This window comes from Spermophilus citellus (assembly GCF_964194105.1).
Source record: "Spermophilus citellus genome assembly, chromosome: 16".
Classification (NCBI taxonomy): domain Eukaryota; kingdom Metazoa; phylum Chordata; class Mammalia; order Rodentia; family Sciuridae; genus Spermophilus; species Spermophilus citellus.
This window is the reverse complement of record NC_138196.1, coordinates 33371983-33386575: the sequence shown is the minus strand read 5'-3', so window position 1 is coordinate 33386575 and position 14593 is coordinate 33371983. Positions and strand designations below refer to the sequence as shown.

At 41.9% G+C, this 14593-nt stretch overlaps 1 protein-coding gene across 2 annotated transcripts; it reads right to left on the bottom strand.

The window, feature by feature from the left end:
- Nucleotides 1-539: 539 nt before the first annotated feature.
- ERLIN2 (ER lipid raft associated 2) lies at nucleotides 540-13981 on the bottom strand. 2 transcript variants are annotated; one of them, XM_081269253.1, is made up of 12 exons: nucleotides 13843-13981; nucleotides 12527-12648; nucleotides 10877-10958; nucleotides 9610-9656; nucleotides 8943-9004; nucleotides 8663-8788; nucleotides 6305-6378; nucleotides 6105-6163; nucleotides 5349-5440; nucleotides 4411-4500; nucleotides 1253-1332; nucleotides 540-839 (listed from the first exon to the last, which is right to left on the bottom strand). In XM_081269253.1, exons 2-12 carry the CDS (start codon nucleotides 12631-12633, stop codon nucleotides 639-641), a joined length of 1020 nt encoding a protein of 339 aa, XP_081125379.1. In that variant the 5' UTR covers nucleotides 12634-12648; nucleotides 13843-13981; the 3' UTR covers nucleotides 540-638. The 2 variants fall into 2 exon arrangements, with proteins under 2 accessions (XP_081125379.1, XP_081125378.1); XM_081269252.1 differs by lacking the exon at nucleotides 13843-13981 and adding an exon at nucleotides 13584-13716.
- Nucleotides 13982-14593: the final 612 nt, after the last annotated feature.

The following is a 14593-nucleotide window of genomic DNA, read 5'->3' as shown; positions in this document are numbered from 1 at the left end:
AGTCAGAAACCACCACTCTTGAGCCCTAGGGCAAGGAGCATAGTGTATAGAAAATTTTGCAAAACCTAGCACCAGTTCTTCCTTCAAAGGGCTCAAAAAAGCTTGCTTCTAAAATAACCCATACATGCACTGACAAAAATGCCAGGGAAGCCAAACATTCTCTGCAGCTGTTTTTCCACTGGCAAACGTACAAGTGCATGTTTGTTCAGTTGTAAGCCTCCCCCACAGACTTCTGCCTTGGAGATGGGGGATGCGAATGGTGAACTGTATTTTCCCAAATAAGGAAAATCAAATCACCAGGAGGCAAGAGCCTACTTCTCCCACCCTTTAGTGACAACATCCCTAATTAAGTCAACTTCAAAGGGACTAAATTGGTGCCTGCAGGTCAGAGGTCAAACCCATGGTTTATAATCTTATCAGAAGCCAGATACAACCTACTTACCTGAATAAAACCCCAAATCATCAATCCCCACCCTCCCTTCCCAAGAAGGGGAACAGATTTAAGTCCTTTTCTTCTTTTCACCATAGTAACTTGAAGAGTCAAAGAAGGTAGTGTGGGAGGAAGGAGCATTCTGTTTCATCTTAAAAAATAAAGATCTCTGTTAAGTGTCATCTGAAGTTGTATAATTTTTTTTTTTTCAATTCTCTGGTGTGGTTGCCTCCAGAGGCTCGTCTTCTTCGCCAAAGCTCAGCTTGTCACCTAGCCCCTCATACTGCTTGCTGATACCGCTTGCAGAGTCCATGAACATGTTAGGGATGTCTTTGCCAAAGTAAATCTTGCTGTTGGAAGCAATGGCTTTATACTTCATCAGCTGTAGATATTCTGGTGTCAGCTTCAGCTGTGACAAAAAGTAAAGCCTTAAGTGGGATTATATTGGAGAAAATTTTTGGCAGCACCCCTTCAATTTTCATATGCAAAGAGTTTCTATCAAAGAAATATGCCCCTTTCTACTTTCCATGGGCTCCTTGTTTATATTAGTAACAGTGGAGCCATTTCTTTTAGGAGGAAGTAATCTAAGCTCTTCAAGACAGAGTGGCAAGAGCTGTAGAAATTTCCATGTTTAACATCAAAAATTAAATTTCTATTAAAAACTCCTATCAAAGGAAAATACCTGACCCACACAAAACTGGAGTCCTCAATTCTGGCCCCAAGGGGCTCTAGGTGGTGACAGTCATTTAATACCAGATACTCTCAAGCAATATAAACCCAAATCTAAAGACACGTCTTCATCAGGCTGTGCTGGGCCTTTACCTTATTTGCTTCAGCTGTTTTCAAAGCAGTGTAGCACTCAGCGTCAGCTTTTGCCTTCTCTCGTGCCAGAAATGCAGCATCTGAGGGGGAAGGAATGTAGGAAATTGGATGAAGTACAAAGACTGGACTTTGCAGGAAATGCAGAGTCTAACAGAAGACTATGTTCTGGGGGATGGGGATGCAGCTCAGTGACAGAGCACCTGCCTAACATGTGCAAGGCCCTGGGTTTGATCCCTAGCACTGGGAGGTTGGAGGGACTGTTGTGGTTCTTGCCCCTATAACTCTTGCTCTGCCTCTTTGCCTCTATAACCTTGGGGAGATTGTCCCCACCCCCCCGCCCTTCTCTCTCTCTCTCTCTGCTTTGGATTTTTTTTTTAAGAGAGAGAGAGTGGAGAGAGAGAGAATTTTTTTAATATTTATTTTTCAGTTTTCAGTGGACACAACATCTTTATTTTATTTTTATGTGGTGCTGAGGATCGAACCCAGTGCCTCACACATGCCAGGCGAGCGTGCTACCACTTGAGCCACATCCTGAGCCCCTGCTTTGGATTCTTTTGGCATTTTACACTAGCTGGTGTAAGGATCAACCAAAGATGAAAAAGTGCTTTGAAAGTACCTACCTAGGACGGGGACTAGTTATGTACATCTGTTGCTGGGGGCAAAATCATACATGTTGACAGCATAACCTAAAAAAGTACAGCTACCCAGAGACACTTCCTATTTCCACATGCTTCCTTTTTTTGTAGCTCCACATCTGTGAAGCAAAGCAGTGGGTCCCTGCCTCAGGCCTCAGTTTCAGAGCTCTCCACCTATCCCTCTCCTGCTACTTAGCAAAAGCAAGTGAAGCCCAAAGGCGGCTCTGAATATATCTAGTGGATGAATCACCTTAAAACTGAACACCATCAATACAAAATTGTTCAATTCCTTTCCAAAATCATTTCCTTGTTATTTCTTTTTTTATTTGTTCTTTTTAGTTATACATGACAGTAGCATGTACTTTAACATACCATACACACATGGAGCAAAACTTCCCATTCTTGTGGTTGTACATGATGTGGAGTTACACTGGTCATGTATTCATATATGAACATAGGAAAGTTATGTCTGATTCATTCTACTGTCTTTCCCATTCCTATCCTCTTTTTAATTTCTATCAATTATTTAAAAATATTTATAGCCCAAGGGCAGTGCCCATGCCGGCAATATCATTAATATCATTAACTTGGGGGGATGAGGTAGGAGGATTGTACGTTCTAGGCTAACCTGGGCAACTTAGGAAGACCCTGTCTTAAATTTTAAAAAAAGGCGGGGAGGGCCTAGAAACATGGTTTAGTGGTAGAGTACGCATGGATTCAAAACCCAGTACCGGAGCCAGGTGTAGTGGCACACGCCTGTAATCCTAGTGGCTTGGTAGGCTGAGACAGGAGGACCTCTAGTTCAAAGCCAGCCTCAGCAATGGCGAGGCATTAAGCAATTCAGTGAGACTCTGTCTCTAAATAAAAAATACAAAACAGGGCTGGGGATGTGGCTCAGTGGCCGAGTGCCCCTGAGTTCAATCCCCAGTACCAAACAACAACAACAAAAAACCAATACAGGGAAAAAACATTTCTAATTAACAATGATTAAGCTGGCACAACTCTAGAGAGAATTACATACAGTGATCAAGACTAATACATGTCTGGATTCAGATCTATTTAATCCCACTCTGCAAGTGATATGCCTCTCGACTTAGTTGGAACTAACTTTCTGTCAAGCTGATGAAAAATTTTTGATGTGTGCCCCCTTGCCCTGGGAATGAGGTCAGCCACATGTAATATCTGTAACAAAACACCTGGGGAGAAAGGTCAGTCTGTGGGGGTCTTAACTGCATGCCTTCAGCATGACCCTAGGGTGAAGGAACCTGTAGTCTTGCTGTAGTCTGGCTGCCATGGGAAAATTCAACTGGCCTTAGTACCTGATGACAGGTATATATAAAAAATAAAAATGTATCGTTTAGCTGAGTGCAGTGGCACATGCCATTAATATTAGCTACTTGGGGGTGCTGAGGCAGGAGGATCACAAGTTCAAAGCCAGAATAAAATTACAAAAAAGAGCTGGGAATGCAGCTCAGTGGTACAGTATCCCTGGATTCAATCCCAAATCCCTAGTACTGAGAAAAAAACAAAACAAAACTGCTGTTTTGCTAAGAGATCCTGAATGTGAAGCCACTGATCTGTGAAATCCTAACTGGCTCCTCAGTGGGTCCTTGAAAACCTTACAAGTCCCATAATGAATATAACTGGACATAACACTTTGTAGCCTAAGGATCCATTTTTGTCCTAAAATATGCTTGACAAAAGGACCACATGAGATAAAAGGTAGGTAGTGGGAAAGAGGTGAAGGCTTAGGAGCAGGAACTGAAGGTGAATGATATTCAGAAAAACTAGCAAAGAAAACACTTTAGCTTTAGTGTTGTTGGTTTTGAATTTTCTTTCTTTCTTCTTTTTTTTTTTTGTGGTGTGTGGTATTGGAGATTAAATCTAGGGGCACTTTATTATTACTGAGCTGCATTCCCAGCCCTCTTTATTTTTATTTTGAAACAGGGTCTAAGTTGCTGCCCTGAACTGGTGATGCTCCTGCCTCAGCCTCCTGAGTAGTTAGGATTACAGGCATGTGCCACCATGCCAGGTTTTAAAAAAACATGTTTTCTTCAAAGCCAACTTAGTATCTGCTTAGACCTTGAGAACAGACTTAAAGATGAAAATAATGGCATGGACTGATTTTAAAGGAGTGGGTGGCTGAGGCAAGGGGGACCAGCTGCTATTCTGGCCCAGCTTCTAAGTTTACTCCCAATGCTCAGAGGCCCCTGCTAAACTGTGAGCTCCAAAACAGCAGGGACAGTGACTTCCCTTTTCCTTATATTTCATAAAATGCCTGGCACACAAAGGCACTCAACCAGAATTTGCTGAATGAATGAATGCTCTCTAAAGTAGAATGATGAATGTTATCCTGGCTGAAATATCCAAACTTGAGTCTAAGAACAGAGTAAAACACACGGTTCAGAGAGATTATGACATCCTAGAAACAGAGACTAAAAAGCAAAGGAAACAATTCTCTCATCCACTTGCCAAAAAATAGAGGCTGAGTCAAACTCAGGCATCAATGTTACTTCTGCTTACCTTCAATTTCTGAGATCCTCTTTTCAGTTTCCTTCTCCATCACCTTCTGCCCATAGGTGATTTCTGCAACCTGAGCTACTTTTTCTGCTTCTATAAATGAAGTTGAGAAAAGACTTACAGCTCTGACACTTCAAGTTTGACTAATTTCACTTTCTACCTGATCTGAGTGCCCTGTGCATGACAATGGATATGCTCAGATGGAGAGCTGCTTTCCCCATAGGGCACCTGTGACAGGCACATGTGGGCAGAGATTGAATGAGGAGTGAGTATAGCAGCACATCATCAGTGCAAGATAGTAACCAATAGTAACTGGCCCCAGGGAGAAGAATCATTTCTCTGAGGAAGGTGAGGAACAAGTCCTGACTTCTCTCCCAAGTCACAGGTATACTTCTTCCCAAATAATATTTTAAGGACACTTCATTTTAGGAAGTAGTTGGGTTGGTTGTTGATAATGCAGTGTAGTGATCAGGAGCACAGTCTAGAGCAAGAATCTCTGAACTTGAACCCCAGTCCCACCTCTACTTGCCACAGGACTCTGTTATTCAACTTCTCTCTGCTTCAGTTCAGGTAATAAGACCAATTATGGTAGCTACTTCACATGACAGTTGTGAGGACTTAGTTCCTTCACATATGAAGTGCTTAGAGAAGAACATGACTCATAGTAAGTACCCATTAAGTGTCAGCCATTGTTATTATTATGACTTATGACTAACAGAAAGGGCTCCTTCCATTTATGAAATAGGTAGAAACTCAAAACTCATTACCCTGGCCATGATCTAACAGTTTCAACTTTGCTTCTGGGGCATGAATGCCTCTCTGGCGTGGTGGAAATGTTTTGGAAGACTATGTAGTCTATTCATGCCTGGGCCTTCCCTGCATCTTCCCATCATTTCCAGCCCTTCCACCCTGAAAAGGAGATCACAGAACCACATTCAGACCAATGAGGGCCTTCTTCCGCTCTGTCTCAGCCTCCTTCTCCACCACCTTCTGTTTCTGGGCTGCAATAAGAAGCTTTGTCTTCTCACTTTCCCTGAGGGGGAAAAATATGCAGCTGTGAGGCTATAATAGAAAAGCCGCTGCAGAACTTCACTGTCCCCTGGAGAAGCCAAACTCTTTCAGTGAGGAGAAGCACACTATAATTTCTTGCTGTCTCCTGGAAGAATGTTCAATGGCCCAGGTAAAAGCTGATCTGTTGCAGATAGTGACTCTTTCTCTTCCAAGCTAACTCATTTATGGAAATTAAACATAATGTAACAACTGGGCATGAAGGTACATGCCTATAGCTTCAGCTACACAGAAGAGGCAGAATGACTGCTTAAGCCTAGGATTAAGCCTAGCCTGATCCCATCTCAAAAACAAAACAAAAACAAAAACATAATGTACTTTTAGTCAAACAGACCTGCTATCTACTTACTCATCTTTCCCTCCTATCTTCACATTTAGCATGAGCCACTGAACATGAAGAAGGCCCCAGGCCTTTTAAAAGCATCCTGCTCCACACAGCTCATTCTCTCAGTTAAGGAGTCCCTGTGAGGGCAGTGACATGTCTGTGTAATCTAACAGTGGAGTAGGCTATCATAAATGCTCAAGAAAGGGAATAACCAAAAAGCCTGGCACAGTTTTGGTTAACTCTGAGATGGGAAAGGTGGGAGGTGGTAGAGTGTGGTGGTCAGTTAGGCCTAGGGCATACTCACATCAACTCGTAGTTCCTTCGGATGGCCTCAGGTATATTGGGCTTTGTCACCCGCACAGCCTGGAGAAAGATACAAATAGCGAACAATGGGAAAGTGAGGGTGGAAAGATATATAAACTCCTATAGAGCCTACATATTCCTGCATAAAAAGGACATCCCTTGGAAGAGATGACCGTATTCTCCCACTGTGGCAATGCTTACTTGGATGACAAGCCCAGGAGCCATTGAAGTCAGGTCCTGTTGCAAAGCCAGTTTGAGATTTTCATCAATCTGGTCTGGAATCAATAAACACACACAAAAAGGAAATGTTATACTTTCTAGATTGGGGAGGGTGGGATGGAGGTAAAGTACAAATGAAAATAGCAGCTCAAGAACATAGGCAAAAGGTCTTCCTAATAATATCATACTGCAAAGCCCAGAAACATAAGGGTGTAAACTGCACCCCTTATTTATTTATTTTTTTCGTCAGTGTAGGGGATTGAATCCAGGGCCTTGTGCATGCTAGGCAAGTACTATGGTCATTTATCAGACCAAATTATATATATAGTCAAGGTAGAAAACTGCTGCCCTGGGCTAGTAACTTACTGGGGAAATCTAGAAGAAATATTTTGCAAAGCATTTCAGTAATATTGATGGTAAGTTGCTTATATGTTATACTGATATTGATAAATTCTAATTAAATCATATTACTGGGCTGGGGATGTGGCTCAAGCGGTAACGCGCTCGCCTGGCATGTGCGCGACACTGGGTTCGATCCTCAGTACCACATAAAAATAAAATAAAGATTTTGTGTCCACCGAAAACTGAAAAATAAATATTAAAAAAAATTCTCTCTCTCTCTTAAAAAAAATCATATTACGAAGTAAACACAAGCGGTTCTTCAGGTAAAGTTCTGAACAAGTATTAGAAACTATTATTATAAAATGGTCAAAGAAGATGTAGCCTAGTAAGAAGTGATAAAAATAATGCAGAGTCATATTTAAAGATGATGCTGAGAGAGTTCTGAGTAGTTCAAGGAACATTAGAGATATGAATTTCTCCTTTATGAATATACAGAGATTCTAAGTAAAACACTGCTTGCCAGCAAGACTGAAATTCAGAAAGAAAAAAGTACCAAAGCAAATACATTTTCCTGGTTCCTCTGTATAAAAGCCACACTTCACTGAGCTACCAAGTTTATTTATAACACAATAAAAAGTATTTAAATAAAAGACAATTTAGTATTTTAATTTTCTCTTTAGGGACATTAGGAATTCTTTCCCTTTTGTTGTTTCAAATGCTTCAAAATGTTCATCAAAGGCACTATCTCAAACAATGGCTAGAGAGAAAATTAGTATTTCATAAAATTCTATTAGTTTGAGGTAAAAAAAAAATCAATAGCAAATTTACCAGTTTTTCCTTGAAGGTACAATTCCAAAAGCAACGAAAGAATACAAACCCTATAAAATGAATTTACATTCAGTTTTCCACTGCATAAAAATAAAGTGATTCTGATGATTTCCTAAATCTTAGACAAAGCAAAAGGTTATTTGTCTAAGCAAATGGTCACAGGCAATATAAATGATTCCTCCTTCTGTCCATTAATAAAAAATATTTTTAGGTTTGAGGTGTAGTTCAGTGGCAGAGTACTTGCCTAGCATGCACAAGGTTTCTGATTCCATCTCTGGTACCACAAAACAAGACAAAAGAAAAAGAAAAAACCCAAAAACCCACATAGGGGCCTTTTTATATGGACTCCAGGGAAAAATCATCATCCAGTGTTAGTATCAAGAAAAATTCATTTACTTCTATCATTGGCTACTAGAAAATTCTAGAAGCAAGTTTAAACAGAATACCATAAAGGAGCTGTAACAATTACTGAAATGTCTCCTTCCTTTGTTGCTAAAGTCAGGTTGGGTTTCCTTTGATCAGGTAAAAAGGACAAAGGTGTCAACTTAAGTATGTGGATCCTTTTTCTTTAAACCATTTTCCTGTTCATCTCTTTAGGGACAGAGTGGCATGGGGGGGGGGGAAGCAAAAAAGGTTCTAAGAATTGTAAAAAGTTAAATTCTCGTCTCACTTTTAGAATTATAGAACCATAGCGTTTTCATCACCCATCCCTGGGGCCCTTCACTTGGTGTGGTGTGATACATAGAGAACACTGAATTAATAGCCAGCAGAGAAAGGTTCTAGTTTCAGCTCTGCTACGAACTAGCAATTAGCTCATAACTTTCTTGCTTTGGGCCTCAGTACACTTATCTTAAAATGAGAATGTTGGGAGGATAACCTCTAAGATTCTTCTAGAAATGATGGTATTTTCATTACATAATGATATTTTAGGGGAAGAGAAAACACTTTTCTGTTCCAGTTCTCTGAATCCAGTCAAAAGTGAATACTCTATTCTACTATTATTTTTTTTTTCAAGGATCTTCTTTCATTGACATTAATATTTTCCAGGAACTCCTTAAGAACGAGTTCCTAAATACTATCTATCTTATCTTGTGGGAGCTAGGAAACAGGTAGTGGGGTGATGTAGGATTGCTAAAGCCTGGTATGAACGGGGAAGGGGGACTTTCTTACCAAACAGCTCAATGTAGACTTCTTGAAGTGTATGTACACTGCAGAACTGGTTCAGCTCATGATGGATCTTGTTGAAGATGAGGGCCTTGTCATAGTCAGCAGTATAGTTCTTCACTATATCATACACTGGGTGAGGGAGGAGAGAGTTCAGTATAAGAAAATGTAAGATTCCAAACTCCTCAAACTTTCTAAGACACAGCAACTGTCCCTTCCCGAGATACCAAGAGACAGGCAGATATGGGGGAATTAAGTGAGTGGAGAGGGTACACTGGAAGAATACCTGCATTTGGTACCAGGAAGTTCACCACTTCAATTCTGTCAAAGTAGATCATTACACCACCACTATTGGAGGAAGAAGGGACAAAGAAGTCACTAATAAGTTCTGGAATATTGTGCAATCTCCAGATAGCATAAGATGTGTGATTGGCAGAAAAGGAGCAGAATATTTGTGGGACATCAGAGCTCATATCAACAACCTGATCTGAGAAATTACACCTCCCAAAAATACCTCCATAAGAACTAGTGATACTTTTGGGATATCAGTAAGAAAAGAGCAGTTCATATCTTTTGAATCAGCAATGCCTTTTGATGAAAGCAATGGACTGCAGGGAGTAGACTATGGAAGGTAAAGAAGTTTTCAGAACACACAAGTTCACTGTGGAATTTTATGGTGTTTCTCACTTTGGCTTTGCCATCATATTCGTTCAGCCCTCCCTTACCCCCTCAAACATTCATTAAATTAAGAACAATTTCTCAACATGGCATTCTAGCCCCTCCCAAACCCTCTTGGATCCTCTCTACTAGACTCCATTACTTGGTCAAGTTAGAATAGAGGGGCAGGAATATGATAAAACCATTACAACACAGTGTCACTGTCTCTTACTTCAGCCACTCAGAAAGTCCTTTCCCTTACTTATTGGGGTTTAGCTTTATTCTGGGTATTTTACCTGGTTCCACAGGGAACATTCTTCACCTCGTCTGTCTGGAGTGTGGTCTAGAAACAGAAGAACATCAAATACTTTAAGGTGGACAGTCACAAACAGTGAAATTTACTATTTGGAAGAATCCCAAATACCCTTGGCCTTAACTACTTGTTTGGGTTAAACTTTGCCTTTGTTAAACATGAATAACTCACCTAATCCCCCTTTACAGTATGTGCATCTAAACCAGATAAAGGTACCTAAACTACCTTCACTGTAAGGGAACCACATTTGAACAGGCAGAAAAATAATGGTTTAGGTGAAAGATCCTGGATTAGGAGTCTTAAACTGTGTGTTTTGAAACAGCAAATTCCTATTTAACCTGTCTTAGACTTCAGTACCTGCTTAGCCTGTCCTCAGGATTACTGCCAAACTCAAATGAGGTAATATACTTGAATACATTTTTAAAACCATAAAAAAATGACTATGAGGTATTCTAGGACATTTTGCTGGTTCAGTTGAGAAGTTATTCTTGAAATCTGATTTTTTCTTACATGGACATATCCCAGAGATGTCTAGTCTATCGTAGCCATGTTGAGATCTGTCACTTATAACCTTTTTTTTGTTGTTGTTGTTTTTCTATTAGTATTGGGGATTGAACCCAGGGGTGCTTTACCACTGAGTATGTCCCTAGTCCTATTTTTTCTTTTGAGACAGGGTCTGGCTAAGTTGCTGGGGCTGGTCTTGAACTTGTGATCTTCTTGCTCAAATTCCCTAATAGCTGGGAATTACTGGTGTGCTGGGCATTCTATAGCTCATTTTACTCTTACTTCAGATGTTATTACCCCTCACTAATCCAGCTTCCCTCTTCCGCCTAAAAAGTTATTTCACATTTCTGAAGTTTAAATAAGAACCAGTAAAATTACTATGCTTTATTTCTATCTATCATGGTAGTCTGTGCTCTAAAAAACACAGGCATACATACATATACACTAGACTTTTCTTCTATATTTTCAGAAGAATCTTCTCTGGTTTTGTCTTGAAGTGAATAAATAATTTCCATATGGGGCTAATGGTCCAAGGCAAGGCAATGATGATTCCATTCAGCTACTTCAATAATCAAGTAAAGCTCCAAGAGCCTCACTGTGTTTGCATACCCATGTGTGTTTGTGATACTTAAATCAGTCTCTGAAAAGGCATTTTATTTATCCAATGGCTCAATAATTTCAAATCATGTTATTATCAACAATCCAAATTTGTAGTCATTCAACCATACCACACAAGCCAAGTGTACCTGCACAGACTTATATGATGTGATGAAAGGGAGCATGAGATGGAAACCAGGGCCACTGGTGGAAGTCAGCAGGGCACCACCTCTGCAGAGGAGGGAGAGAGAGGAAGGTTCAGTTTAGTAACAGGATCTATTACATTAAGACCACGTGGGCTAACTTTCTCTTCAGTCCTATAAACATTTAATATAGAGTGACACATGCCACAGCCACATCCAGAGATCTTTTTCTTCCTCTTGCTTCAACACTAGGAAGCCTGAAAGTAAGCTTTTGCACTAAGAAAAACAGGCACATGGGTGAAGTGAAATGAAGACAGTAAACTGGGTGCAATGGTGCACGCCTTTAATCCTAGCAACTCCGGAGGCTGAGACAGGATTGCAAGTTTGAGGATAGGCTCAGAAACCAAAAAAAATTTTTTTTGTGAGACTCTGTCTCAAAATAAAAATAAAAAAGAGCTGGGGATGTAGCTCAGTGGAAAAGTGCCGCTGTATTAGATCCCCAATACCGACCCCCCCCTTTCCCGAAAAAAAGGGAGAGCAGAATCCCTGGCTATATTCAAGATAAGAGAGGAAGTCTTTTTCACTTAATCATCTGTTGAGCTTGTGGCAATTCTTTAGGGAACTTAAATGAAGTGATACACCATAAATTAATTGCATTGTTTTTGAGAGTTCCGTGACATGGCCAACTAAAAGAATAATTTTATGTATACACTATAAGTCATTTAAATATATTTACCTGACAATATTGAGTTACCTTCCTAATCAGGTTGTTTGTAATGATAACCTGTTTGGGGAATAAATAAATTGATGGTGGGGAGAAAAAACTAAAAAGGACCTTAGAAAGTAGGGGAGAATTCAATCAGAATTTTAAATATTTTTTGTGGGGGGGGCACTGTGGATTGAATCTAGGGCCTTGTGCATGCTAAGCATGCTTTTACCACTTAGCTACATCCCTAGACTCAATCAGAGTTTTAGAAGTTGCTATTGGCAATCCAGAAATAAGCATCATAGGGCACATTTAAGAAGAGGTTCATAAAGACTTAAAGCAAAAGCTTTGGCCATGGAGGATATTAAAAGGAAACCAAACCAAGATTTACAAGTGTTTCTTTGCTTTACACTGTTGAAGTCAAATTTAATTAAAAAAAGAATAACATAAACAATGATATAATTGTAGGAACCATTATCTTAAGGTTTGCCTTGACTGATACAGATCAACTTGCAGAACCTTTTGTTTTCCCCAAAATGTTCATTCTAAAAGAGACTCCCAAATTATCAGAGTGGGCTATCTTCTCAAGTTGCCATCAAGAACTGGGACTCAGATGGCTTTTCTAGAGGCAAACTGATAGTGTTGAGCCAAGCCTCCCAGAAGTATGTTTGAGACGATAATATTTCAGGGATGATCAGGAAAGAGTGCTGCTTTTGTTTCTGAGTCTATATACACATTTATCCATCACCAATACTAAGGGAAGTTCTAAATATGCATACAAACACTTGCATATTCACACACTTGGTTTGTCTTGGTCACTGACACAAAAAGCTCAATCTAAAAACACTGCTGTATGCGATAATATATAAACTTAGTAAAATCTGCTATAGTAACTAAAAAAGGGAGCCATTTAACAGGAGGTTGAAAGTTTCTACCTGTCTCTGCCTTACCTGTAATATACCCCAATGTGTCCCTCTTCTATCTTGTGCACAGCTGAGAAGAGAGAAGCACAAAAGAAACTGGAAGCCACCGCCACAACTGCTCCCAACTGAGCCATCAGTGAACCTTTATCCTATGGAAAAGATGTGGGAAAATGTGTATGGCCAGACATGCAGGAGAAAAGCCATGCTAGTGAGTGCCTCATCAAGTGAGGCTCCCTGAAAGTGACTCATATGCAGCCTACTGTAGTAGGAACATAAGGCTACATCTACAACTCATTTCATCCTTGCTCTCAGTCAACATTCCCATTCCCTAACAGTGGAATTATGTTCCCCATCACAGTGAAGAGGCAATGGCTTCAGTCCTTGTCCAAGTAAGAACCAGTGCCAATTGGGCAGGGTTGGGAACACAGCCTTAACTTCCTGTGAACATGAATGTGCCTTTACTGGAGCCTCACACTAGTAAAGGGAAGGGAGCAAGCTGCAGTATGCTGGCCCAAATTACAGGGGATGTCAAATGACAGGCAGTTGTGGCTATGTAATTCTGGTCAGGGCCTCCCAGTTCTAATTGCCTGCCATTTCAGAGGAAACCATCATTTACTCATTTCAGATGCTAGAGACAGAAGCAGCAAGCAGCAAAGTTCCAAAGTGGGATCCTCTGGCCTTTCATCCACCTTCCCAGTTATTCATTTGGAACTAAACGGGATGGGACTGTGAACTGAAGCCACTCTCTTGCCCATATCCTTTGCACTTAAGCCTGTCGTTCGGAGAAACCGGGACGGCCCAGGCTGGGAGACTGAGGGCTCCTGGGTCTAACTGCGTTCAGGCACCTGGATGTGAAAGAGCTGGCATTCAGAAACTCATTTCCTGAACCTTGAACCTAGATGACTGACAGCAAAGTTCAGTCGGATGTGCCAGGGCCCATCAGCGCAAGGCATGGATTCTGCCTCCCGGGTCTAAAATAACTGGGACGCAGATGTCTGAGGCACTTATTTTACCGTGGCCACCTCTAGCTACCGATCTGTAGTTGCGTCCTTTTTGCAAATGCCCTTTCCACCCCCGAAATCACCTCCACCCCGCCTCGCGCCCCTTCCCCGCTCTCCTCTGAGAGAGGGTCGCGCGTCCCAAGGGCTCCAAAACCCTCCGCTCGGTCCCTCCTGGAGCTCGTGGGCAGGGAAGAGACAGAAAGGGTTTTCTTTCTCGCTCCCGAGGGGGTAGGCTGAGGGAGAAAGGCGGCTAAGGCCGGAGCTCCGGAGGACCCAGGCTGAGCTCGGGCCAGAAGCCGCAACGAGGCCGGGTGCGCGCACTTAGGGGCGGGGGCCGCGTACCAGGCTGTCCCTCCAGGCGCTCCGTACTCGTCCGAACCCCAGTGCAACCGCAGAAACCGCCACACCCCTCAGCACGCTGCTTCCTTCCGGGCCCGTCGCTCTGGTGACGCCATCAGTTCCCGCGAGAAGACCACACCCCCTTCCCTCGACTTCGTTCGTCTGCTCCGCCCCTCGCGATCCTAGCAGTCAGTGTCCGTGGACTGCCGCCAGGGAGCGCTAGCGATTCGGTCCGCGAGGCTTTAGACCGGTGTAGGATTTCGGGGCGGGGATGGAGTGGAGAGAGAGGTGGTGTCCAGCGCTTAGGGAGTGAATGGCAGGACGCGCGTGGCCGCGGGTATCACTTTCCCAAGTTTTGACTTTGGAGATGGCTCCGGATTCCCCTCCACGTTATGTTAAACCTGCTTCTTTCCCGTTCTTCCGGAGGAGGTACCAACGAGTCACAACGTTCTAGGCTCGTCCTCTGCTCGACGCTTTCCCGGAGCACAGCTGAAGGAAACAATCTTGGAAATGTGCAGATTAGCAGAGTGACGTCGATAGTCAGCAATCCCTACTTTGAATTTCCATTTACAATTTTCTGGGAGATTTGTCCTCTGAGGTCCCCACAGCAACATAGAGTAACTAAGGACTTATTATTCCCAATTTTAAGGAACGGAATCTGAGAAGTTCAGTGAGGTGTGGGGATGACAACAGTCAGTAGAAGCTTCTTTCTCGTTTCCTTTATTAACTTGAGCTTCCTGCAGGGCTTGTGCGT

Bases quoted from the DNA above. Each gene is read 5' to 3' on its own strand.
- ERLIN2 (XM_081269253.1), bottom strand. From the start codon at position 12,633: ATGGCTCAGTTGGGAGCAGTTGTGGCGGTGGCTTCCAGTTTCTTTTGT. The intron at 9,657-10,876 runs GTACACTTGGCT...TTCTGTTTCTAG, and splicing joins CATCATATAAGTCTGTGCAG to ACCACACTCCAGACAGACGA. The intron at 5,441-6,104 runs GTGAGTATGCCC...TTTCCCCCTCAG, and splicing joins CGAAGGAACTACGAGTTGAT to GGAAAGTGAGAAGACAAAGC.